Genomic DNA, 27,820 nt, shown 5'->3' with positions numbered 1-27,820 from the left:
CATAAAAAAGAAGGAAATCAGGGCGCCTGGGTGGCTCGGATGGTTAAGCGTCTGCCTTCGGCTCAGGTCATGGTCCCAGGGTCCTGGGATCGAGCCCCACATCGGGCTCCTGGCTCAGCGGGGAGCCTGCTTCTCCCTCTGCCTCTGCTCCTCCCCCTGCTCATGCTCTCTCCCTCTCTCTCTCTCTGTATCTCTGTGTCTCAAATGAATAAATAAAATCGTTAAAAAAAAAAAGAAGGAAATTCTGCCCGACCTTAACTTCAGTTAGAAATATTTCAACTACAGGTAACTGAAAAAGCCAAAGTGGCTTCAACACATGGGGGTTTTATTTTTTTCACACAGCAACAAATCTTGAAGAAAGCATATGCAGTCGGTACCAAAGTCTACAAGATTCCGTTGGCTTTTCTCTCATCTCGTAAAGTTATTTAATTTAGAACGGCAACATGGCGATTTCCCCAGTTCTACCATCTCCTTGACGCTTATTAGCTATAATTTTCCTGCAAGCGAGCCTTGCCGTCACCCACACTGACCAGGAAGAAGGCATGAGGAGGAGGCGGACGAACAGGGGTCCACTTCTGTCTCCTTAGCAAGGAATTCGGGCACTTCTGGATAAAGGCATGAACAGGGAAATGAGGGTTTCCATTCTCTACAGGACAGGCAGGTAGAGGAAGGGAGAACGGGGACCTGGCTCAGAGTGCCAGCCGTATCTGCTGTGACCCTTGCTGGACCTTTCTAGGTGTCCTCCGTGTCATCCTCTCATGTTTTCCATCATTTCACCTTTTTGCTGAATTCTGGGAAATTTACTAAGATCTATATTTCAGTTCAGAATCTTTGCTTTAGTTTTGTCTAATCAACTCTTAAAAAGTTTATTTCTCAGTTTGTTTTTTTTTTTACTGATAGTTTTCCTATTTCTAGAAGCCCTGTTTGCCTACTGCTCTCTCTAGCTTATGTTCTGTAATCATTTTTTATTTACGTGGAGACAGAAATGCCTTTTTCCTAGTGTGATTTCCATGATGTGGGGGGGGGGAGTGGGGGCTCTCTCCCTCCCACACCAGTACACTTCTGTCCCTTTTCTGCTATGGGAATAAAGAGTCATTTTTGTGATCACCAAATCTGAGAGGACTGCCTGGGATGGATGGCTCATCTCGGTCCTTTTTCCCCTTGGGAACAAGCTTCCCATGGGTGAGGTGTTCTCTGCAGCTCTGCAGGGGACAAGCTCCCCTGTCACATGGCCAGCACTACCTGGGACTAGGTAGGTAGCGTCTACGGAACCCTGGGGTCCTGCTCTCTTTCTGCAGATTGAAACCACATTCTCCAACTTAGCTATATGCAATGTTTTGTTGCAAGTGGTATTTTAGCCTCCATCTGCCACTCTGAATTATTTTTTTTTTTCAGAACATACATGGGTCAGAACATACATTTTTTTTCAGAAGATACATGTGGAACACATCGAAGACTCCAATCCTGAGGAGCTGACTCATGGCGGGTTTCTTCATATGTTTTTACCATGTCTCACTGAAAAGCTCTGCCAAGCAGTTTTTATCCCACTGGGCTCTGTGAGGCTTGGGAAACTGAAGTGTCCCCAAGTCCAGAATGATGCCCTGTATGTTTCTGTCAGGTGTCTGAAGGACAGTACTTGCCTGGGACAATTTTTATACTAATTTCACATAACTGAGTCTTCCCTCAAAAGCTACTAACAGAATTTGGACTCTAAACCCATGCAAAGCACGGGCTGGGCTTGATTTCTCTCATTTTCTTCCACTCAGAGTCACTAGAGTCTAATCTCCTTGCTGTCTCCCTGGGCGATGTTTGCAAGGTCTTCTTTCACGGGAGCCGCAGATTTTCAAAGGTTCTGGCTTTGTGCAGGGGTCTTGGGATTACCTCGTCTCAAGCAAGCCTTATGTCTCTGATTCTATCCCAGCATGGAGGCTAATCCCCAAATCCCCAGGATTAAGGTTGGGGACTCATCTCTGCCTTTCATCCTCTGGGAAACAAAATCCCCACAGGGTGAGGTATTCTCTGCCTGGGCTCTATTTGAACTGGGATGTTTGTGCATATATTCTTAACCTGAAATTTTATTGCAGCTTTCTTTTTAGGACACGATGTCAGGTTTTAGTATCAGAACTATGCTTATATTCCATAAAATGAATTTGAAAACATTCCCGATACAGTAATGATCTGAGGTGACCAGGCTACTATTACACGAACGGGCTCCAGTCCTCCACTAAGGCTCTGTCCTCAAGCAGGAGCAGGCCAGAGTTCTCCTCTGAGGACAGGGGTGGGACTGTGAAGAGAACACCCCAGCTACCATGTTGAATACTGTCCACCCTGCTTATGGTGTCGCGCTCCATACTACTTTTTAGAGCAAAAGCATTATTTGATATTTAGAAGTAAGCAAAAACTTATCTAATGAAGCTAACTGGGCCTGGACATCTTTTTGGAGGTCATTATTGAATAACTTCAACAATTTTTTTCAATGGTTATTGGTTATTTAGGCTTTCTATTTAATTCTAATCCCTATGTCATGGAGATTTCCAAATTTACCCAAACAGTATATACAGTATATTTCCCTGTAATAATTTATCTTCTCCCCAGCTATTTTATATCCTCTTTGGTCTTCTATGTCTCTTATTTTATGCTTTCTGGTTTTTATGCTTCCTTGAGAATTCCTTTGACTTGTCTTTCCCTATATGAACTGCATTTATTCTCCAAACTCACCCTTCACTTGAAAGCGAGTCAGCTTGGTTTAACTTGTACCATCAGTCACATTTCCTGTTTGACACCTCAAATTATATTGCGCTATTTTTCAATGGCAAAAATCACAGAGTTGCTGTTGACTCCCTTCTAAATAAGATGAGGATTTTTGACATGCTTTTTCTTTCACCCACCACTTCCAATTCTTGGTCTTAATCATAGCTTCTACATTACACATCTTCACGTTCGTAATCTTCCGGACATTCGCTTTGCTTTAAAACCGTGATTCCTTGGACTTGACAGTTTTTAACTGGTATTTAATAATTCTCTTAACTTTGCTAATTCTTTTATTATTTATATTTTACCTTTGTGTATATGCGCGCATATATATATAAATTTTGGTCAGCTGTGGCGGGTCTAGGATACATGCAGGTCATGTGTGTGTTTCTAGAGAAGGCACCACTCCTTACTTTATGTTCCAGGATCCAGTGCCCCACCACGTCCGTATCTACTGCTTGCACTGATTATATTGTTAGCAACTGCAATCACTGAATGTCTAGGAAAGGAAAATGATCATGAGAGAACCACAGCTATGGCCACTTCAGAAATCAGTCTCTTCTGAGACTGCTGTGGCTGTATGTATTCTGGTTGGCAAAGATTCAAGTTCTTCGGTATTAATTCATCGTGGAAAGGGATAGAAATCTACCTTTTTCCTGCTAGTCCCTGAAAGCTCAGCCCTTCGCACTGTGCCTGGCACATGACAACACTCAATAAATTATACTTCAGTTGCTGTTCAACTCCGTATCAGACTAAGAATTCCTTAGAGCAAAGACCAATTATTCATTTTTAGACCAAATTATTAAATGCTCAGTACGAAGCACCTTAGTATCTTAATAGGTGCTCAAAAAGGCCTAAGCCCAATTTTTAACACTATACAATTTCAGGTGCAACACAAGTTAAATCCACCTCTCTTTACTAAATTGGAATCCCAATCAGAGCCTTTTCCCCTAGGAACTGTGTTCTAATAATGGAATCTCTCCCAAGTGAAACATCCCCAAGTTTACTTCTGCATTTCATTGCAGTGTTCATGGACATCCTACAACCAAATTCCACCCCCGCCCCCGCCCCCGCCAACAAACACTGTGGCTGGAAACTGAGTTCCCTTCTCATAAAACAGTAAAGTTGGCACAAAAGAACGAGGTCAAGCTGTGGCAACGTGTTCTAATACCGGCTCCTACACATTAATACTTAAGCGCTAAGACCTAATGTCCCAATTTTTAAAATACAGTCAATACGTATCTCCTTTGCTAATCTGTTTTGCTTTGTTGCAAATAAAGCACCTAAGGCAACATGGACATAAAAATTTATTTTTCATTACGATTTGTGTCATGCAACAGGCATGGAACCTCCTACCACCATTTCACAGAGTGAAGTAATGCAGTTGTCAAGTTGTTACCTGCCACTTGCAAAAGGAAGAGTAAAGGCAGTATTTGTAAGTCAAATCCTTGCCATAAGGGACTTTTGGCAAGTCCCTTTTGTACTTAAAAGTCCCATTTGTACTTAAAAGTAAAATTTGAATTCCTTTCAAATGTTTTCTCTAATTCTTTTACAATTTATTCAAATATTTTACATTAAACGTCCCAGGTGTATAGTAATGGGACTGCTCTTTCTTTTCACAAAGGTGTATACATAGGTTCATGGGACTCACATGACCAGTATTCACTTTATTTTCTTCTATATTAACGTACTCTTCGTAAACGCACCCACCAGAGTATGCCTGACGTATAGCAATCAAGAAAGTTTCTTTTCATTAATAACGGCCATAACTTTATAACCAAAAACTAATTATAAATTTCCCAGCCTCGACCCACATGAACAGATGAACCAATATAACGAAAAACAAGCTTCAGTTTTCTCCAGATATTTAATGCGAGACGCAGTGTAGCCCTACCCCATGAAATGCTGATTACCACTAGGGGGTTGCTGCCCTACTGAATCAAATAAAAGTACTGCAACACAGCTAAAAGCTTTATATAGATGTAGTTCTGTTCTTAATCGCTGTAATGTAGGCAGTTTGATAAATAAGCTTGTCTCTTGTGCTTTTTCTACTTTAGGTTATATATTTTATAGATGACACACACAATCAACTCTACTGGTTTAAGAGTTCTAAGTATTATTTTTACTATAGACCTTTTTCCCCCTCCCCATTTAAGATGGGAGGACCCAGCCTTTGGTTTTCCATGACAATATTTAAAGGATACCATTAGTGTTCATTGTCAGTTGTGTAGTCTTTTGGTAAGGGGGTGGCTAGAGCCTCTTTGCTCTCAGTAAGTGCTCTGGGCTGATGGATAAACACACTAAACTTAACACCCTGGTTGTTGGCAGCTCTGACAAAACCACTATTGGCAGTCATGGTGATGGCTTTTAGAGTGTCTCCCGTCCCAAAAATTGTTAATGAGCGGCTATTGATTTTTGAACTGGCCACTAGTCTCAAGGCACGCTCAGAAGGCTGATCTGGCACCACATTAATTTGTTTAATTAGCATAGTGGCCCTCTCTCTCTCCCCAGGTCCTCCTAAGGTATCTAGAATAGACTGAAAGTCCTTGACAGCAGATTCACAAGCAAACAACTCCTTGTCCTTCATAAATGCCTCCAGCTGTGGTAAAACCTGCTCTTTCCTCTCTTGCTCTGCTTGTTCCGTAAGCACTTTCTCTTTGAAGATAAAGTGGCAGCCTCCATAGCTGAGGGCAGATACATATGTGATTAAAGTAGTAATGTCCAGATTTATTCTTTTGCACACATCGACCTTAATTTCCGTTGGAAACGCAACACTTGCTAGGATATTTTCTCGGTCCACTCTGGTCACCTGCAAAAGTTCAGGGCCCTCGTCATCCGACTCACTCTCACTCGGCTGGAGCTCTTCAGGGTGATCTAACAGAGAGTTAACTGCCACTATGTCTCCTCTCACAGAAATGCCCATTTCTTTGAGCTTCTCTGCCATGGGGCTGGAGACGCTGTTGTAAAATGCAAAGATGATGTGAGGGTTGCTATACTGCACAGGCTGCTGGTGACTGGCCTGGAGGAAGTCTTCAGCCTGTTCAATGATACTTTTGTCACCATACTGGCCCCTGCCCAGCCAAATGTTATGGAGAGCTTCAGCCTTTCGGCCAATGGCTTTCACCCAAGTATGACCACCATTTGCAACTACATCCACCACAAGGGTCTGCTTTTCTCCCAAGGTATCTGTGTAACCAAAGACATGAAGAACACTAACAACTTCTTCCAGGTTTTCTGCTGATTCCACAATGGCTCTTAGGTGTGTCAGATTAGTGCTCTGTAAATGGGATTCCTTAATAGCTACTTTCCCGGCTTCTACTTTCTGCAGGAATTTTAATTCTGCCTTCAATTTGCTGCACAGCTTTGCACCACCTTCTATGCCACCTTTTCTTGATCTAGAAAGTGATTCTGCTCTCTTGATCAGTTCCTTGGCTATGGCGATTCGTTCACAGAGCATGGAGTGTGCAGACATGCTGACAGCATTATTCCTTTCCTATGGGAAAAAAAAAAAAGAAGGCAAATCGAAACAGTCCTCAAAAATCATGGCAATCAATTCTTCACTGAGGATTATTAAACTTCAATCTAGCAACACAGCTTATGAAGGCTGAATCTATGAACCTGGACTTCTGCATGGCTGATTTTGGAGTGACTCCCTCCTGTGACAACTAAGGAAAGGATGATCCCTATATTTCTGAGCTCTTCTTTTGGTATGTTGGATTCTGACACACTTTTTAGACCTTTATCTCTTCAGTTTGAAGGTCATGTCCAACATGTCCCGGGTCAGGATAAAATGCAGGAGTTCGGCAACCTACTACATAAGGAATCCCCTTATCAGCTGCTTTACTGTTTGGTTGTACAACAATTTTAATAAAAGGCTCGGAAAGTGGAGAGAACGTGATTAAACTAAAAATATCCGCACAGACTAGCTGGTCAGCAAACTGTCCAAACGAAAAGTGTCTCCTCAAATGACCACTCGAAGCCTTTCTAACCCTTTCCTCCTTCGTGAGCGGGTCTCCTTTACCCGCCTGCCTCGTGCTGTCCCACGGGCACACGGTACACCCGCCACGGAATCAAGACGGCCTCGTTCCTGCATTTGACGTCAACCCAGTACATTTTAAAAGACCGGAGGGGCCCACCAACTCGCACGAAGGAAAAGCCCGAAGGTGAACTAGAGCCCGCGAGGGCAGCCCGCGGCGACCTGGAGGTCGGCGGGGCCTTCCGGGCGGGCATCGGGCCCTGCAGCCGTACCGGGTCCGCCCGCACAGCTGGGCCCGGCCACGCAGACTCGGGCGCAAACAGCCCCAGGGACCAGCGCTGGCTGTGGAGGCCAGGACCGGGGGCGCGCGGCGGCCCGCAGCCGGCCCCCTCCCGGCCAGGCCGGCCGGCCGGCCCAGCCCCCTCCCGGCCTCGGAAGTGGCGTCCCGCTCCCTCCCTCCGCCTCCCCGGCTCCTCACCGGCAGCGCCAGGACCGCGAGCGCGAGCAGGCACGTGCGCGCGCGAGGCCGGGACCCGCCGGGAAACCTCGCCGGGCAGACCCCACCCTACTCTAGCCGGGGCTCAGCCCGCGCGAGCGCCGCCGCCTCGGGAGCCTCCTGCGTCACGTGGCCCCGCGCCGGGTGACGCCGAGTCCGCGAGTCCCAGGCGGCAGCGTGGCCTCCCGAGCGTGGCTGACGCTAACGCGGCCGCCATGTTTGTTGAGGGCACCCGGCTTCTCCCACTCTCGCAGCGGGAGAGACAGCGAATTCGCGGCCACTTCGCCCGGGGGAAGCAGAGGTGGAGCTCTCGGGGCCGGGCATCACTCCCAGTAGGGCGCCGGCCACTCGGTCCCGGGCAGGCTGACCCCGAGCCCTAGCCCTTAGGCTCGGTTTGGACTTTTCCTGGGGCGGAAGTCGTGCATTTTGGTGGAGAGTATCTCCCGGTTGCGCCCAACTACCTTATTTCTGCTGTCAAGCTCAAACCCCTACCGAGTGGCAGGCAGTGGTTGTCTTGGAAAAATTTTCAGCTCGTTTTAATAGAAGAGGAAACAGGTAGAAAGCTTGTCAAAGGTTTCAGAGGTGTTATGTGCTAGAGGCGGGACTCCTGATTCCAAGCCAAAGCACTTTCTACTGCGCGATTCTGGGCTCTCCATAGAAAGTGTAGTACCAGAGATGTGCTGCCTTTCTGGAGGACAAATGATCGAATGGCTTCTGAGGAAGAAACTTATATTAGCCTAGTAAGAGTGTCCAAAGTCAACCAAAAGATTAGGACTTTTGATAAAGTAAAGCTAATTTTTAAAAATTTAAAAAAAAGGACTTCAAATTAACAATCCTATGTACGTCTACTCCCAAACCTTACTTGACAGCCTTAGGAAAGGAAAAGGAATAAACCCACAAAAGTAACAAGAACAAGGAATGACTGCATGAGATGTCAACACATTTTTGGAAGACAAAGAACAGTAACACTTCTTCAATGCTTATTTTATGGCAGGCATTATTCTAAGTGCTTTTCACATATTAACTTATTTAATCCTCTTCACAAAGTAAAAGGTAGATATATTTTAAAGCTAAGTCCACCACAAAGAGGTTATTTAAATCAGGCAGCCTCTCTGTAAATGGAGGGGTTTGCACAGTGGAGAAAAGTGTCTGCAGCAAGTGACTCACAAAGCAGAACCCCAGAAAGGCTTTGGAACTGCAGGTACCTAGAACGTAGAGAAGGGAGGGGAGCAGTGAGGCAGAACTGAAAATGGGCACTGCTTACAAAGTCTGTAAGAACAAACATCCAAGTCCTCTCTCAGGTCCAGCGCAGCTGAGCAGTTAGCTATCCTTCCCCCGGCAAAAAACTATAGAGTTTACCATGCTGAAGGCATGGGAAGGGAGGAAGGGAGTCAGGGGTTCCAGACACATTATGAAGAGTAACAGTTTTCTGTGGAATGTGAAATAACTATTATTAGTTCCTTCTCTGCCCCTCCCAGAATGCTGACACTTCTCTCCCCAAGCCCTATTTTTCTCTGGAGAACGGGAGCAAATGAAAGACCATAGAGCAATGGTTTACAGCAACATCCCCCAGTAAGTAGATTTGGGACTCACAAACACAGCACTTCCAAACATTTTTCTGTTTGGAATTGAAGGAAACCAGAAAGCAGAACAAAATGGTTTTTAAAAGTATTCTATAACTAGCATCCTCAGATAAAAGGTATTTCTTTCATGAAACATGAGGATTTTAGAACTTCTTTAAGGGGAGCTGAGAGTATACAAAAGTTTTTCAAAATTAAAAATGATATCCCCAGTTTCAAAATATCAGTAAGAGTAGGAAAAGGTGGGTAAAACTGTACTAGAATGTACAATAAAGACAGGTAAAAAAATACAGCAGAAACAAAAAGGAAATTTCTCAAACACTAGGAAATTTACCAAAACTGAAAGATTTTAGTTTCTACAGTGAAAGGGCCTACTGAATGCTCAGCACAATGTTAAGAAACCCACAGAAAAGGACACATCACTGTGAAATTTCAGGATGTTGCAAATAAAAGGTCCTAACTGCAGAGGGGGAAAAAAGTTATAAAGAAAGGATTTGGCACACATACACAACAGCATTAGGTTTCTCATCAGCAACACAGGAATCTAGGAGTAATGCCTACAAAATGTGGAGACTGTTTCTAACCTAGAATTTTTAAAACCCAACCAACTGAGAATATAGTTTCAAACCTGCAACTAGCCTGGAGCAGAGCAGAAAGAGGGTTCCAAGAGAGAAACTTCTGGAGGTGTTTGGAGGGGAGGAAAGGTTAGGGATTAGGATTAGGGAGAGATTAGGGAGAGAACCGTGAAACTCACTTGACACGATATACTGAGGAAAACAGTATGCAAAAGGTTTTACAATCCTGTTGCGGGAATCTGGGAAGAACTGGTGACAGCTACACAGAATACGAAGAAGTGAAGCAATTATCATCTCCAGGAAAATTATTTAAGAAATATAATAACAGTATACTTACAAAGCCATAATAAAAACTTTTAAACTGAACATTGTGATCTAATTAAACTGAGACAGAAAGTGAAGATGATACAAGAGTTCTAAATTCTCATCTTGCAGAATATAAAGTTTATATAGTGGCTATCCTTCAAGAATCCAGAGTTAACTGTATAAGCCTACTACTTAAAATATGGAGGAGAGTACCTGCTGGAATACCTAAAAAAGTTAAAAGTAATGAAACTCAGGGGCATGGCCTCAAATGAAGTGTTAAAATTATCTTTTTTTTTTTTAAAGATTTTATTTATTTGACAGACACAGCGAGAACAGGAACACAAGCAGGGGGAGTGGGAGATGGAGAAGCAGGCTTCCCGCCGAGCAGGGAGCCTGATGCGGGGCTCAATCCCAGGACCCTGGGATCATTACCTGAGCTGAAGGCAGACGCTTAACGACTGAACCACCCAGGTGCCCCCAAATTATCCAATTTTTAAAATGTGTTCATGCTTAGAAAGCTATTACTCACCTGGATATCTGATAAAGAGGTGAGATTAAGGATTGAGTTGGCGGTTTTTGTCCATGAACATCACTGAACAGATGAAAACTCCTTTGATCCTCCTTATCACCCAGAGCCCAGTGAACCAGCACTTGATAATTATAAAGATCAGTATTACTCCTTTTCCTTAATTCCCCTTTTCCAACTCCTTCTTGCCTCCACGTGAATTTTAAAGATTTCCCTGTTTCGTAACTAATAATTATTTTGCAAACTTAAATTCGTGGCTCATTGAGGAACTAGAAAAGAGAAAGGGCAGAACCAGTGGAAGCAAAGTTTTTAAGAGTGGGAAGATAAAAAGTGAACCAATATCAGAGAGGGGCTATGAACATTAGGAGCACTGTGATGCTTAAGGAGGTTGAAAGCTCAACTCCACAAGCTAGAATGAGAGAAGAGTTGTGAGACATTCAGGGATGCAGTGGGTCGCAAGACCAAAGAACTGAGTTCCCCAAGAACTGGGACAAAAAGGAATGGCTTAATTTTAAGGTCAATGAAAAGAATCAACTGAGAACAAAGGTAAAAGTGTTCTAGGCAGCTTCAATTGAACGAGGCTTTGCATGAACGAGCAAGTGCCTGAGAACAGAATATGGACATAGAGCTGCTTCTGTGAATTTTTCCTCCCTTTATTCTGTGGGCTTCTTCTGTTAGCCCTTAGTAGGAATCTACACACACTCTTTTCTTTAATATGCCTGCCTTTACTTTTCCCTTCTTTGACATGCAGAATTTTGGTATTCCTCTGGTTTTGAATATCGGACATTAGAGAGGGCTTAAACAAATCCAAAGGCAGCTAAACCTTACAGAATACTTGACCATGAACCCTGCAGACCTTTCATTTGCATCATCAAATTTTGTCCTTAGAAAGCCCTCTGAGCTAGTAAGTGGGAGAGTTAAGACCTGACCCAAAAACCATTCCTTTCTACTACTAGGTTCTCTTTCTAGTGTGCTGGAGTCTCAATAGACCAAGAGCCCATAGGAGAAATGATTAGATAAGGCCTTCAAGACAAACATCCTGATCTCAGAGGTCAAACTGCCATCTCCCATCTCCCGTAATAAAGCCGCTGCCTCCTATCCTAAGATACAGAGCTATCATGATGGTGGGGAGACCTGGGACTCCTGACCAAAACACTTCAAGGTAAGACTCTTTTCTCCTACACTCAGGTAAATCTTAAAACCTTTTGCGCCACATTTGAATCATGGAACTGCCTACTATAGGTCTGTTAGTAAGAAATGATGATATTCATAAACTCTGTTCTGTGGGCCAGACTAATGATGATTTCTCTTATCCTAAAATGTCTTAAAACAAACAAAATTTGGGGTGCCTGGGTGGCTCAGTCGTTAAGTGTCTGCCTTTGGCTCAGGTCATGATCTCAGGGCCTTGGGTTCGAGCCCCATGTCGGGCTCTCTGCTCAGCGGGAAGCCTGCTTCTCCTTCTCCCACTCCCCTGCTTGTGTTCCCTCTCTCGCTGTCTCTGTCAAAATAAATAAGTAAAATCTTAAAAAAAAAAAAATTAAGCTGTATGTCTTCACATATAATAAAAACAGAGTTCACATTATTTGCCTACTTGTACGAGCCTTAATTTGCCACAAAGGTTCTGATTACACTGAGCTTACATGAATGAGGGAGAGCCTTAAGCCATAGCTTTGATGTTTAAGTATTAGGATTTTATTTCCAGCACTTATGTTCATCCTTGAGGACTCCTTTTAAATACGTTTACCTACTTGTGATGGAGAAACCAACAGGAACCAGTCCACCATTTATTTACTTGCATCACGGATTTCCTATAGGAGACTCTTGGGCCTAGCACGCTTCACAGCTCGAGTGCAACCTGTGTCCTAGGGTTTCACTGATGCACACCTAACGGTGCCGAAAAACACCTATGCTTCCTATTGTCTCATGAATCCACGAAAGCACGCAGATTCTCCCAGCTCTAAACGCAGTGATGTTTACCAAAATCAGCATTTGCTTTTTACCGACACAGAGACAACATCTGACAGTAAAGAGTGTAGCAAGATTTGACTGAACCAAAATTGCAAGAAGACTAACAAGTGATTTCACCATTCTGCTCTGCAATGTAGTTTCCGGAAGTCAACTGTGATAAAAAGCAGGAAATGACTATTTCAAAATTTTACTAACTCCAAAAAAGCTGGAAGTTGGATTTAACAGTTTATTATGATTTATAAGTGTCATTTTAAAAACATCAGTCCATTAAACCATGTAGAAATAAGTATGCAAAAAGTCTGCAAAACAAAACATACTTTAAACATGTTTAAGTAGAGGGATTATCTGAAATTCCGGATTTTTCAGTCACTTAGTTATTATGCTATGGCCGCCAAGTAATCCTTAACTTCAGTCGGAGTGAGCCTCCTGAATCCAGCTTCATTGCAGATTCCAACCTCTATGTTGTCTTCTGTCATTTGCCCTTCAAAGCTTTCCTATTGAAGAGGGAGGACAAAAGGTCAATTTTCCAAGCATTTACTTATAAAACTCATTATAAATCCCATTGTGCTAAATTGTGCTAACCTTTAGGGTTAATATGGCTGTATGAATGGCATCTTCAAGTTCCAGGTCTTCATTATATCTAAAGAATTTTTTGAAAAAACAATGATTTATGGCACAATTTACATTATTTACGATTATTTAAACCTGGTAACAGCAGCACTAAGAATTTTTAAAAATCTAAAACACTCCTAAAAATACTAAGCTACAGATTAATTCTTTTAGTCCACTCACTGCAATAGCTGTCCCCAAATAAGAATTATTTGGCATGCATTCCTAAATTCATGAAGCTTGAAACCCTAAGAGGAATATAAATATTTTAATATAATCAGAATATCGTGGCAATGTTATATTTTTTAAATAAAGAAATCAGGCCTTTGCTAAAATTTCTTATGTTTGTTCTTGTAAGTTTTAACTTCATGTGAAATGTTTGAAGACTCACTATTAATATGTAAAAGGAAAGTGCTTTATGAAAGATCTTAAAATTAAGTGTACCAATTAATCCCAGGTTTAAGATTTTTAGTAATCTTAACATTATGTGAAAAATGTACTGAGAAGGTTCATCTGTTGGTTCTAGTCAATTACAAACTTCTGCCATTCAAAATGGTGGACTAATGCTGAGTCCAGAATACAGCTGGAAATAAGAGCAGGTTGTTGTGCTACGGTAGTGACAGATTTTTACATGGTACTCCACTTTTCATCAAGCATATATATCATATATTTAATCTACCATTAATACCAGGTATTTGGCTTCACAATTTTTTTCTATAATTGTCATAATGTAAACTATTATCACTTAACTCACTTATACTTTCCTCCCAAATTTCTTACTCCAAATCCAACGATTTTTCATTTTGTTTTTTAGATTGTAGGAGAAGAAACAAAGTAAAAATTAGAAACAACATTTAGGAAACAACTATAAGAATGTAGAAAGAAAAGTTCTTAAATATCTAGTATTACCACTTAATATACTGAAGACTAGGAAGCCAGGGTGGAGAGAAGTTTTTGTTTATTTTATTTCTAACTAGGCTACACAAGTGAGTATTTGAATACAAAGTAATAAAACAAACATGTTTAGATTCATATTAATGATTTAAAGAGAGCTGAGAACCATGAAGTAAGCTGGCTAAATCTAGTTACCGTTAGCCTACCTTTTCTCGAGGAAAGTCTTCCCATTCACATAGTTCTTTCCCATTGCTGTAGCTTTCCAGGCAAAGTAAGCTCCCTAATCAGGAAGAGAAGAGGATAAGCCATATTTTAGATCATTAATCTTACTAGAGCACCCTGCCATCTCTTCTTTAGTTCTATAGATTTGTCTCTGACTTCTAAGTTCACGGAATATTGGAATGCAATGGAATATATCACAAAATAGGCTATTTTTAGAAAAGGTAAGTAACAAAAAGGCACGAAGACACTTCTGGAGGTTATGGAGAGGTTCAGTATTTGGATTGTGGTGACAGCTTTCTCAGGTATTTACACCCACCAAAACTCATCAAATTGTACATTTTGAATATGTGTAATTCATGGTATACAATTTATGTGAAAAAGTCGGTTAAAGGAAACAGGTTAACTTAAGGCAAATAAGCCAAAGTATTATTTCAGCTTACTAGGATTGAAGGGCTCTAAAAATCTATCATATATGTATGAAAAATGATGAGCAAGTCTTTATTACTGCTGAATAAATTAAAAAGAGACAGCATTTCGTTAAAAATATTTCAGTTTTGATATTTCATAACCTAACATTAAATGAAAGCAGCAATATATTGTGTATAACATGGCCTCATCTGTTGGAAAAAATATCTATGCACACACACAAGAAAAACACTTAAAGAAACATACTTTAAAACAAGTGCCTTTTGGATAGAACAGGGAAGAAAAGGGCAAAAAATGAAACCTGGATGCCAGTGATGGTGGCTTCTGCTACCCCAATGGAAGGAAGGGAAGAGGGCTTGTCGTTTAGCTTCAGCAGCTCAGAGATGGGGTCATAGACACGGTTACCTCTCAAAATACTCAAGTTTTCTCATTTAAGTAACTACCAACCAAAATACTTCTCTTTTGCTTTCTTAGATTACAAGGTTAGAGTTTAAGATTGACACTGGGTGAACTTGTAATTATTTAATGATCCACACACTTGGAAAGATCCGTTCCTAATCATGAATTTTTTTTCCTCCGGTTTTCCTCACAGCAAATGAGATGGTTGTGAAGCAGTAGTAGCATCTACGAACAGCTTCAAACTCAGGTACCAATCTTCTGCTTTCCAGGAAACAAGCTCACCCACTTTGCAGAGCACTGGCTTCACAAGTTACATCTGTGTTTGTGCAGGAAGAGTCCCCCTTGAGCCAGCCCCAGGCTTAAATGGATAGCAAGGAGTACAGCAGTGTCCTCTAGACACAAGTTTTTCATCACATTTGTCAAAGTAACACAATTCCACCGACTTGAAGAGATTTGATAACAACTACTTCAACAAATCATTCAAGTATGTGAGGTTAATGAATAAGAGAAGGCAGAAAAACAGAGGGCAGAACTAATGTACCCTCTTCATCACAAGACTGTATTACCAACATTTTAAATGTGCAAATGAATATGCACTACTCCATACGTTCTAAAGCCCCAGTGGAAAAGGAAAAAGGACATACTGCTAAATTTTAAACTTTTCGTGGTTACTGTTTTTATTAGATGTTCCAAGAGTACTTTAACAAATCCCTCCAATATGTCTGACAATACTTACAGATGGATCAGACTGAAATAAATATGGTCGCCCCTCATTCCAACCACAAATTAGTAGGGAAACTCCAAATGGACGAACACCACTAAAAAAAAGAAAAATGAAATTACTTGGCATCTTCATGGTGTTAAAGTCAACCTAAGGTAAGGATTTATTAATACTCTTAAGTATTAATGAAGCATATCATCAGGTAAAATGAATTAGTCTTGTAAATTCCTTAAGAAGGATTTCCTACCCTTCTGAACAAATCAATTCAAAACAAATTCTCTTTATGGTACTAAGGAACACTAATCAAATCATTCTGGTAAATGGAGAGACACAAATATTGGGGTTAATCTGGAGTAACATCTTGTGTCTTAGCAAAATGACAACTTTCAAAAAATGCAGCTTTTCCACTAGCAACTACCTTTATACTACCTCATCCACATGCACACCCAGATTCGAGAATTAAAAGAATATGGATGTATCAAAGAGTTATTGCTTTCATCATGTGCTTATAATCATTTCTGGTTGGAAAGATAAGTTTGGAAGCAGCAATCACTGTCTGCCCATAAAGAAGTGTTTTAATCACTGGCAAAAGAAAATTATTTAGAAGCTGCTTTCTGCAATTATATCAAGAAACCACTCTAATTTTTTCCTTAAGAAAATGTTCTAGATCCAATTACGATCAGAAATATCCATCATAGTGATCTTCTCTACCTATTAAATAAATACAGGAATAGTAAGTCCTCTTTTTAAATACATCCACTCTTCTAAAATGGTTTCTTTTTTCTAACTCATGACACATTTCAAATAATAAAATCAACTTACCCTGACTGAGTGTATTCTTGCATCACTGAAGCTACTCTCTGTACCAGCTGCGCTGTGGGAATGGGTTCTTGGTAAACGAGATAGTATTGCTGAGCTAGTTTTCGAGCTCTGTGCACGAGCACTCTAACAAACAAGGAAGAAGTAAGATTTAATTAAAATCTCAACACTCTGCTACGTAACGACTCTTCTCCTCCTATAGACATATACGTACAGCACAAGACTTACGTGTATCTGTGTAATAGTAGCAACCAGCTCAAAGCTAGTCTTGCTCTGACATCTGATTCCAGTTAACTTACAAGAAGACACCAGAGCAACACAGAGGAGCTGAGCCATAGGAGATGGGACAAGGATAAGACAAACGGAAGAAAATTAGGGACAAGGGGTACCAGTCAGCTCGGCAGGAATAGATTTAGTGTACACAATGGGAGCTCTACCTCCCTCCAAGGCTTCTTCAAGATTGTGCCCCCTTTCCCGAGGGCAGTCATCTTGTCTTTATATCTCAGTCAAGCCAAAACACATAAAAGCCCACATGATAGTACACGTATGTATGTACGTACACACACGTACACACACACACACACGTACACACACTTTTTTCACTCTGCTTCAATCCTTTCCACAGATTTCACTTCAAAGAGTACCCTTTAGAGATTAAGGAACAGCAAGAAACTATTCATAACTTAAAAAGTTTTTTTTTAATTATTAAAAAATATTAAGAATACTGTATATGATAATCAAATACATTAGCAAGACGAACAGGATGTACCTTTACCCTCTCCTGTACTGTGGATCTGAACCATGCACATTACCCCTCAGCATAAGACTCAGTTTATCCTCAGCGGTCCTGTCCTGTCAGTGTATTCCACGAGTACACTGCGGCATCCCTTCCATACAATGGTAACAGGATCTACTGTAGTGAAGCCTGACCACATCACAGCAACACTGTTGCTTTTTCTGATTCATTAAAGTGAAACTTTGGTTCTACCTGTGTTGTTTCCCAAAAATCAGGAATGAAGTGATTAATACCCTTTTTACTTGTTAAATGACAAACAGAGAGAGCTGCCAATCTCTTTCAACTTGCTAGTACCCTGACATAACAAAGGCCCTGATGTTTCACTCCAGTGGCCTTTGAGAATTCTGTCCCTTTGCTAAGAACACAAATAAATATATTGGGGTTAACTCTGAGTGGTAATGCTTGCTTTCTTTTGCTGCCTGATCACTTTTTTTAAATACAGTTTATTGTAAGTTCTATTGCTTTTGTTTTTAAAATGCATTAGAGAACAGCCTCGTCCTTGGATAGTAGAAGAGGGGTTGTGATCAGAAGGGAAAGATCACTAAACAGAGGTTAAGAGAAGTACTGGCTCTCCTCTTTTGCAATGGAGTGGCACTGAGTTATCCCTAAAGCGACCCTTAGTGTAGTCCATGAAGGCAAGCGAAATTCTGCCGCCAATGATGCCGCCCGCGGGTGCTAAACAAAGTACAAAAATAAAGGGTTGGGAGATTAAAGGAAAAACATCCTTTCATTTTTCTCCTCAAGGAGAAAAGTACAAATTACAAACAGTTTGCACAATGGTGAAAAAACAACAAATAGTGTAAAAGTACCTGTAGTCTGGGCCCATGCCACTATACACCAGGCCTATATGCTTGGTAATTGGTTCCACTTTGTGTACACTTCGCTCGTCATACAGAATGGATTTCTGTTTCTTCTCAGTTGCTAATACCACACCATTTGCAGCTTTAAAAAAAAAAAGTGCTCAATGTTTAGTCACTTGAAGACTACCTCAACAGTTTTCTAATTATGGATGCAATTCATCCAAGCTCCTTGATTTCCTCTTACTTATAAAACCTTTTCTATATTAAAATCACCTAAGAAACGGTAAATCCATTTTTCCCTCACTGGTCATCTATATTGTGCTAAGGAATCCCTATAGCTAAATGAATTACCCAACATCTCTTCAAGTATTCCAGGACACCTAAGGGTCCATACATTTTAAAATAATAGACTTCTGCCTACTTGGCTACTGTTCTTATAATTTGAAATGTAATCAATGATACAGGCTTTAAAAAAAAAGGGGCGGAATCTTTAGATTAAGTTTTATCATTAACTTTTTCTAAATTATAGAAAGGGTAAAAACTGTATGTAATTAGTGGAAAAACAAAAGAATATTCAGTCTTCTCAATGGGAAAGACTGTGGGTTATTACAACTAAGAGATAAAGGAGCTACATTTATTTTGAAAAAAAATTTTAACCATCTTCTTAGACTTACTGGCTTATAACTTTTTTTAAACTTCAAAATACTGTAAATCAACAGAAAGAACTGTTAAAAATTATGCTGCCCTAGCTATTTATTTGTATTAATTACTAAATAATTCCAAAAGAACTTTAGGATAACTATTAACAGGCATCTGATGAATGAAACATTTAATTACCTTTAATTCCCACTGAAGGGGCTCCTCCAGCTACAGCAGCCAAAGCATATTCAATCTGGACAAGTTTACCAGATGGGCTTAAAAAGAAACAAAGGTATTTGCTAAATTCACATATCTTCAAATATGTATAATAGAAATATCTCAGAGAGAGGGCAGATATTTAGGTCAAATCCATTAACCAAATACCAACGAATAGCTGAGCTTTCACATTATAAAGCTGTACAGAAATTGAATTTACCAGGCAATGTGAACATATTCATAGTGAAGCCCTTATTTTTCCTTTCCACCCCGCCCCCTTGTCTGCTTCTTAAAGCACCATCATCATTACTGTTGCCTTTTACCACTTCCCAGCCTTGTGACTTTGGGCTACTTAGCCCCACTGTGTCTCAGTTTTCGCAGTGGGGATAATAGTACTGTACCTATTTCAAAAGATTGTTGTGAAGATTAAATAAAGTGATGCCTTTTGTTCCTGGCACAAAATTAGCAGTAAGTAAATACCAAACAGTAATGTTATTATGAACATGTATGTGTCTGTTAAATACCAAACAACAGCATATATTTCGTATGAGGGGAGTTACACATTTTGGAAAGTAGGCATGGCCTAAGATGTAAGACCTTGCTATCACCCATGACAAAATATTTTCTTTTTTTTTTTTTAAGATTTTTTTTTTTTTTTTTAATTTATTTGCGAGAGAGAGAATGAGAGACAGAGAGCATGAGAGGGAGGAGGGTCAGAGGGAGGAGCAGACTCCCTGCCGAGCAGGGAGCCCGATGCGGGACTCGATCCTGGGACTCCAGGATCATGACCTGAGCCGAAGGCAGTCGCTCAACCAACTGAGCCACCCAGGCGCCCCGACAAAATATTTTCTATGTAAGGCTATTTCTAGAAGCTGTGAGCTGGTGATACTTAACATATCTGATTCCATGGGTTTTGTAGCCAAATACTAGCCCTGAACTGGCTTTGAAGATCATACTTCGTTTCAATCCAGTTGTTAAATTAAAACACCACGAATTCGCAGACTAACCTAATTTTACAGATAAAGAAAAAGTTCTTCAGTGAAAGTAATTTGTCTAGAATGACACAACTTGGTCCATATCTCCAGTCTACTAATGAAAATATAACCTTGAGTTTCAGAAGGTCATTTCTTTCATCTTCATAAAATTATGGATACTCTGTCTCTCAATCCTCAGCTTTGTTCCAGACACACAGACCACTCTTAAAATTCAAAAACCCCTTTGATAAACTAACATCTGTCTAGAATGCATTTCACCTTCCTCTGGTGAACTCTCCTGGTCATCCCTCAATCTTTAGTAGAAATGTCATGTTCTTAGAGAAGCTGTTCTGACCATCCAGACTAGGTTGAATCCCATACGCTCATGCCTATGATGTCCCATACTTCCTCTCTGGCTAAGATTCATCATGCTTAAATTAGTCTTACAATGTTTGTCTTCCTCAACCAAGTGTGAGGAAGCTCTGTTCGGTCAGTATTCTAACATATAACCTAGTACCAGGAATCACAATCATTTGGCTGACAGAGACACAACCAGACCTATATATGGAATAAGCCTAGGTGTGGCAGTTTAAAGACTCTTAAATGACAAAATTAGTTACCTTGAGTGAAATAACATCAATAGGTATTTAAATTTTTAAAATTAGGCTGCACATGTTTTACTTTATTAGTCACTATTTCAATAATCCTATCATGATTCACTGGGTCCATTCAGCTTTCAATTATTGTTCAAAATCTAACTCAAATACTCCTGGGGAACATTGTAAAGGCTCAGGTAAACTTAAATATACCTTCTCTCTGTTCCCACAATCACCTGCATACACATCTACCATTGCAACTTCCTATATGAAAGCTCACCAGTCTGTGAGCTCACTGAGCAATCAACAATCTTTGTAGTCAGTCATGCCACTAGCCCATTCCAAAGTACCAGCATCTCTACCTGGGATAACTGATACAGCCTTCTAACTAGTTTTCCTCTTTTCCACTCTTACTTCAATCCCCCTAGCCAGAGTTACCATTGCACCACATCACCTCTCACTTAAATCCTGTAATAACTTCCTGGTTCACTTAAAATACAAACTTCTTATTCTGGCCTACAGGGCTCTGCGAGAGTGGCCCTACCCACGCTAACTCGTTGCTCACTATACTCTAGCACACTGGCCTTATTATCAATTCCCGTAGTTCAAGCTCTCTCCCAACTTCAGGACTTTCACATATCCTCTTTCCTCTGTCCACCAGTCTCTCTACCCCTAAATCTTCAAACAGTTGGCTTTTTTCACCTTCTGGTCTCACAATTCACCCCCAAGCACTGGTTTTTCCTGACTATCCAATCTACAGCTATGTTTCTTCTTTTACTCCCTTTTAATAAAAATTCCTGAGTAAGAGAAAAACTTTTTTTCAGAATGCATTAGTAGACACCAATTTGTTTACTCATATCCTCAAATGAATGTAATCCACAAGAACACTTTTTCATCCTATCATATAGCCTCATAACTTCCACCACTATAGTTTAATTCTGATTATAACAGGCTAGAAACAAAATTTTTAAATCAAAACAGAGTTGAACCATTATGTTAAAAAACAAGTTTATTTTAATAAATTATTACAGATGGATTCAGTCCCTGATGATGTTTTATGTTTCACCTCCACTTATCCTAAAGAAAGGATTACACTTTCTTAAAGAACCAAGTTTGCTTTGTTCACAAATATGAAGTGATTCTTTAGCAAATATTGTTCTCTATCATTGTATGTTGTTACAGACAGAAGTTAAAAAAATCCTCATTTATTACTGAAAACTGCCAAGTGTAAGGCAAGTATTTTAGTGTTTTAAAAAGACACCATACAGTAACAGAAAGTGTATTAATTTTATCATCAGAAAGAACCCAGTTTGAATGTGAACTCAGCTACTCATCTATGACCTTGGACAAGTTTTAATTTGTTTGGCCTGTGGTTAGTTCATCTGTAAGATGTTGAAATAACATGTATCACACATGGTAGCAGAAAGAAATAAGAGTAGGCTAAGTGCACCCACACAAGAAAGTACTCAACAAGTTGGATCCCGCTTGCCTTCAGCTGTCAGAGAGAACTGTATTTCAACTAAATGGGAGATTACTGATCCGTAAGAAAATGGTCAAACTAAATCATTACCGGGTCGATTTATTAAACCCTTCGCTGACGGTCTTCTTATATTTGGAACAATAGTTTATCTCAACTGTATTTTGAAAAATACACTATTATTAATCCCTTGTTCTAAAACAGAAAAGCCTACAATCTTTTGTAAAGTAAACATATCATCCTCACCCCTAAAAAATGGCCAAAACGGAAATGTAACCTCGTAGTCTGGGGCCCACAAACACTAGCTGACAGAAAGATTAGCGCTTTCATTTTTAGTCCTTAAACTTCTAACAGGGGCATGGAAGAAACCGAAAGCGGGAAGAGATTTCGAAGTACCAAATGGAGACTGTAAGACTCAGACCTAACTGTAACGATGCGGTTTTCCAAAGAGAAAAAAGAGACCCCAAAGATCTGACCAAGATTCCAAGCTCCAGAAGCTCCCCAATCAGGCCTACAGGTCAGGAAGGAAATCCTGAGTTCCGAACGGGACACCCGGAGGCAGCTAATCCCAAACTGCCTTATTCTCCAGTCCCCAAAGCGAAAGTAAATCCCTAGTTGAGGACCTTACCCTCCCGCAGCCCCAAGGTCGCCCTGGATGCCCAAACCCGAGTTCCCGCGGCTTCCCGGCACCGCTGCTCCCAGGCCGCGGGCGGGCCAAGAAAATGACTTTGCAAAGTCGCATTTCCATCTCTACTTCCTACTGGGCCCCCCGGAAGCATCAAGCCAGAGACTAGGACGGAAAAAACGGGGCAGAGGGAACTCCTACAACCTCGGCTCCGCGGAGGACTTTGGGAGCCCCTTCCATACCTGAATGTAGTCAGCGAAAAGCTGTAACCGCGCTCCGCCATCTTTACCTGGAGTGCCAAAGCACATCCGCACACATGCGCACTGGGGCCGGTTTCTTTCCATTTCCCCTCACCACGCCTTCCTTTTTCTCTCTCTGATTGGAGGAGAGTCAGAGACGCTCCAGGGACATGCTGGGCGATGTAGTTCCAGCAGCCAGGTTTGCCGGACGCTGCGTCTCTGCGCATGCTCGAGGTGGGGGCGGGACGCAGCAGCGAGGTGGGCGTGGTCTTCGGGCGAGGAAGATGGCGTCGGCCATGCTGGTGCTTGTCGTCCCACCGTGGCCGGCAGCCCGAGGACTCCTCCGGAGCTGTTGGGAACTACTACAGCGGAAACTTCAGCAGAGCGGACCAGGTTTTCTCAGTCTTCCGTGGGGTACGTAAGGAAGGCCGCCGTGGAGAAGAGATCGGATGAGGGGACTCCAGGCAGCTTGGTAGACACCGCTTATATTTCGCTCTCCTCCCCCGTTTTGATCCTCCGCGGCGCGTAGGGGACGTTGTCCGGGGTAATTCCTTACTTAGAAACTGGAAGCAGTTGGTTTTGCCTCCCCCAGCCCCAAAAGACAGAAAAAGTCCTCTGATTGTCCCATTCATACACAGAATGTAACCAAGCTTGTTAGCTTAGATCAGGTTCGCCACTATCTAGATCCTGTTTCCATGTTAGTCTTCCCACCCCCTGAAGCAGCTTGTCCTCCTCTGTGGTGTTTGAGCTCTGCAGTTGAATCCTGCTGATCCCTGTGTTTTCCCCGGAAACTAATTTTAGTTAGAAGGATCTTAGATGTTAAAATTGTCATTACTTTGACATTTACATTCTACGTTTATTTCCAAGGTGTCCCAAACATAATAATACCCAGGGAGTCTGAACGGAGAGCCCATGATAAGCCAAAGCCTACGTGTGCTTCCTGGGAAAGCTCCACACCGACCCGTTAGGTATCACCACTTTTCAGCTGAGGAAGTAGGCTCATGAAGGTCCCAAGGTCACACAGGCCGGCCAGAGCTTGTGCTGTTAACCACTGAGCTGTGCTTCGCGATTCTTACAGATAATATTGAAAAGGAATACCAGTTGCTAAATGTTAGCTTTGTTTGTTTTTAAGAGTTCCTAAAACCAAAACACATATTCTAGGTCTGAGGAAGAGCAGGGAAAGGATAAAGCAAAACTGAAACGTTGATAGTCCTATAAGTAAATATCATGCAGAGTGGTGAGCTAGTGCTTTTCTTTAGAGAACAGACAGTAATCAAGTATTATGAAGAACTAAGTGACTTAAAGGGCCTACCAGGCTATGTGACAGAGGAACTAACTCAGTTGGAATATAATAAGAAGGTGCCAAGAGGCAGTTATCTGAGTGCAGGTTGGAAATATATTTTGAGAATCTCAAGCTTAGATTTACTTGTAAAGTAAATAGGAACTGCCTACCAAGTAGAATGTGGACAGTTTGAGTGATTTATTCATGTTTACTACTAAACCCCTGAGTTCTGTATTTCAGAAGGTGAGAAACTTGGTGGTAGAATTTTACTGATTCATTTCAGCAGGTGCCTCTAAGAAAAAATTCTATTCATGTTGTTTAAAATTGCTTTATGTATGAGTTTTAGTGTATTTTAATAGCTAAGACTTCTGTTTAATGTCTATTGAGTGTAATACTCTAAATTTTATATATGTCTATTGACATATCCCTGTTGATTGTTAAGGAGGATGATATGTAAAGAGTAATTTAGAAACTAGAAATCCATGGTGTATTTCCACGTTTTGTTTTTGTAGGACCAGCATTAGCAGTCCAAGGTCCAGCTATATTTACAGAACCAGCAAATGATACCAATGGAAGTAAGGAGATTTTCAGCCTTTCCGAGAGTATCTTTTGGATGGCAGCTCCTAAGAACAGACGCAGCATTGAAGTTAACCGCTGTAGGAGAAGAAACCCTCAGAAGCTTATTAAAGTTAAGGTAATATGTTGATTTTTGTGGGTGTGCTTTCTCTCACATCCACCACTGCATCTCCTCTTGGTACTTATATAGCCTATGGGTAAATCATTCTTAGAGCTTATACATGTACTTCCCTCTGGCCTAAATAAAATAATAGCATTCTCATTGTGTATGTTTATGTGTCTATAGTCCTGTAGCCTAAATATTAGGACCACAGTCAAGGAGAGAGTTTGGAGTCTGGATGGAGGACTAGGTTGTGAATAACCTATGTGAATTTTGTTAGGAGCTGGTGATTTGGAGTCATATGTGGGTAAACATCTTAATCATGGCAGAGTCTAAAATTAAAGTCAGAAGCAGTAGGTATATTAGATCTCAAGTTTTACTAACCCATACGTATTTATCCTATCTTTCCCTGTGACAAATAAAATACTGTGAAAAAAAATCCTTAGGTAATAAAAATAGCTAACATCTATTAAGTGCCCCTGATGTGTCTAAGTGCTTGATGTGAATTATCTCACCAAATCCTCACAATAACCCTTCAAAGTAAATATAGCTTTGCTCATTTTTAGGATTGAAGAAACTGAGACAAAAAGAATTTGCCTGGGGCGCCTGGGTGGCTCAGTTGGTTAAGCGACTGCCTTCGGCTCAGGTCATGATCCTGGAGTCCCGGGATCGAGTCCCGCATCGGGCTCCCTGCTCGGCGGGGAGTCTGCTTCTCCCTCTCCCACTGCCCGTTTGTGTTCCCTCTCTCGCTGTGTCTTTCTCTGTCAAATAAATAAATAAAATCTTTAAAAAAAAAAAAAAAAAAAAAGAATTTGCCTGTAGTCACAAACAACTATTAAGTGGTAGAGGGAGGATGTGAGCCTAGGCACTCTGATTCTTGAACTCACACTCTTCTCTTGAAACTTTCTGGTGTGTTCCTGTCCTCAGACAATTCCAGATCTCCACTCCCATTCCACCCCTTCTCCCTGCCCCCATGGAAATACTCTTCATTGATCTAGTAAACAAAAATTACAGTGTTTATTATTACCTTTGATTTGTTAACTTATGATTTTAACAGCCATGATCTGAGTTACTGTTTGCTCCATGACATTCCCCTGCAGATGAAACTCAAGAACAGAGAATTGACTTTTCATAAACTTCCAACATTCAGTATTAAACCAGGCCCTTAAAACTCAAGCCAAAAAGTATTACTGAGTCACATTTGGAACTGGACTTAAAGTCTGAAACTGGAAAGTATGTCATTAAAACACTATACAATTTGGTTGAGAGAATTTACAATTTTAGGAATGAGAGTAAGCTGTTCCATGAATTCCCTCATTGCGTTTATTCTGAGGGAGAAGAATAGCACCCTGTGGATTCATTTTCTTCACTGAATTGCTTCCAGCTACACATAGTATATTATGCTGGTGCTTTGATCAGGAAGAGAGCACCGACTGTATCGTTCCCATACCTTCGGTTAGACATGCAATCCAGTGTCCAGTGTAGCAAGGAAAATGAGAAGTTGGTGAGGCAAGTCATTTGCAAGGTTCTTTACTCCTTTCAGAAAATGTAATTCTTTTTTGTCATTGCCTCACAGACGTTTATATGTTAATCTTATGAAGTGTTTGGAATTTCTTTGCTGCTCCTACTTATAATTGTTCTTTTCTACTTCACATCTACCTTTAGAGCACAATGAAAAGATTTCTTCAGAGGTTATAATTGTCTTATTAAAGTTGGGTAGATGTGTGTAAAAACTCATTCTCAAATTGTAGCATGACACGGGAGTTTTACATTAAGGAATAATCAGTGTTCGTTCGTAAAAAGAAAAATTATACCATATACCAGCTATTACACCATATGCCATAGTACACCAGCAGCTTCATACAGGAATTTAAGTTACACTGATAAATCAGGGGAAGCCAGCTGTAAAGTTTGTCACCTTGTTTTCCCCAGGGGTAGATTGAAAAAAAAAAAAAGTGAGTTCCATTTCCCTTGGTCTCTTATTAAGATGCTGGCTGTATGGATCCCCCCATTGTGTTGAAGAACTCCTTATTAGATATTTAGTATTTGAAGGTGGGAGAATAGAGTATCATTTTACCTAATATGGCTGTTATGTTTAAGTAAAAATGTACCAGGTTCATAGTTGGTAGACCTGAGTTCTAGTCCCACTTTTTCTATTAATTCAAACTTGTTTGTCCTCAGTTTCCCTATTAAAGTGACAATGAGGGGCGCCTGGGTGGCTCAGTCGGTTGGGTGTCCAATTCTCAATCTCATCTCAGGTCTTGATCTCGGGGCCGTGAGTTCAAGCCCCGCGTTGGGCTCTGCAATGGGCATGGAGCCTACTTTAAAAAAAAAATTAAAGTGAGGTTGAACTAGATGGTATATGACCTTATGCAACATGAACAGTCCAAGAAAGTTCAAGTGTAAGCATTATTCCTGTCCATGATTACATGTGCATTATTAGGCCTCTTGTTAAAATATGTTTCTGTTGTTTTTTTAAAGAACAATATTGACGTTTGTCCTGAATGTGGTCACCTGAAACTGAAACACGTCCTTTGTGGCTATTGCTATGAGAAGGTGTGCAAGGAGACTGCAGAAATCAGAAGACAGATAGGGAAACAAGAAGGGGGCCCTTTTAAGGTTCCTTCCGTGGAGAGTGTGGTGCTGTACACAGGAGAGGCGCTGTCTGAACAAGATCGCGGTAAGAGAATCATTGAACGAGACAGGAAGCGACCATCCTGGTTCACCCAGAATTAAGACCAAAGGTGTTTGAAGAGGATAACTTCATATAAAACATTTGTCCTGAAAGAGAGGAAAATTCTTTGTTTTCATGTTGGTTTTGAGCTTGTTTTTAAATCATCAATCTAGTGTAAAATGTTCTCTCAAAGCAGTTAGTTTTGTGGGGTAATTTGAAGAAAATACCAGGAGTAAACTCTGAAAATATTTGTTTATACAGAGGCACAATGGGTTAATATGTCTGTTTCTGTTATACTGTAAGGTTTTAAGTAAACATAAAATTTCCAGTACAGAAAAATAAAACAAATGATTTAAAATTCATAGCAAGAATTACGTGTTTTGATTCTGATTTTGTTTGCCAGTGGTTTTTCTTACACAAAAATACACAGATACTTTCATTTAAGTAACACCTGGAAATGGGTTATTTGAATTTTGGGTATTGTTTTTTAAGATGGTGGTTGTGGCAGTAAAAGGAGGTTTGTTCTGTTCAGTTTTGTTTTGTTTTAGCAAATTAAAA

The 27,820-nt window shown here is 40.8% G+C and overlaps 3 protein-coding genes across 3 annotated transcripts; 1 reads left to right on the top strand and 2 right to left on the bottom strand.

The window, feature by feature from the left end:
• Positions 1-4,051: 4,051 nt before the first annotated feature.
• Positions 4,052-7,277, bottom strand: C12H7orf25 (chromosome 12 C7orf25 homolog). The gene is made up of 2 exons (XM_021703706.2): positions 7,206-7,277; positions 4,052-6,244 (listed from the first exon to the last, which is right to left on the bottom strand). Exon 2 carries the CDS (start codon positions 6,221-6,223, stop codon positions 4,958-4,960), a length of 1,266 nt encoding a protein of 421 aa, XP_021559381.1. The 5' UTR covers positions 6,224-6,244; positions 7,206-7,277; the 3' UTR covers positions 4,052-4,957.
• Positions 7,278-12,390: 5,113 nt separating this feature from the next.
• Positions 12,391-22,775, bottom strand: PSMA2 (proteasome 20S subunit alpha 2). Its single transcript, XM_021703753.1, has 8 exons — positions 22,634-22,775; positions 18,702-18,778; positions 17,874-18,006; positions 16,272-16,394; positions 15,465-15,546; positions 13,888-13,961; positions 12,761-12,818; positions 12,391-12,672 (listed from the first exon to the last, which is right to left on the bottom strand). Exons 1-8 carry the CDS (start codon positions 22,672-22,674, stop codon positions 12,556-12,558), a joined length of 705 nt encoding a protein of 234 aa, XP_021559428.1. The 5' UTR covers positions 22,675-22,775; the 3' UTR covers positions 12,391-12,555.
• Positions 22,776-22,879: 104 nt separating this feature from the next.
• MRPL32 (mitochondrial ribosomal protein L32) lies at positions 22,880-27,624 on the top strand. The gene is made up of 3 exons (XM_021703691.1): positions 22,880-23,044; positions 24,425-24,606; positions 27,070-27,624. Exons 1-3 carry the CDS (start codon positions 22,915-22,917, stop codon positions 27,322-27,324), a joined length of 567 nt encoding a protein of 188 aa, XP_021559366.1. The 5' UTR covers positions 22,880-22,914; the 3' UTR covers positions 27,325-27,624.
• The last annotated feature ends 196 nt before the right edge of the window (positions 27,625-27,820 follow it).

The sequence above is a fragment of the Neomonachus schauinslandi genome, chromosome 12 (genome assembly GCF_002201575.2).
Source record: "Neomonachus schauinslandi chromosome 12, ASM220157v2, whole genome shotgun sequence".
Taxonomy (NCBI): Eukaryota; Metazoa; Chordata; class Mammalia; order Carnivora; family Phocidae; genus Neomonachus; species Neomonachus schauinslandi.
This window is presented reverse-complemented; position numbering and strand designations above follow the sequence as displayed.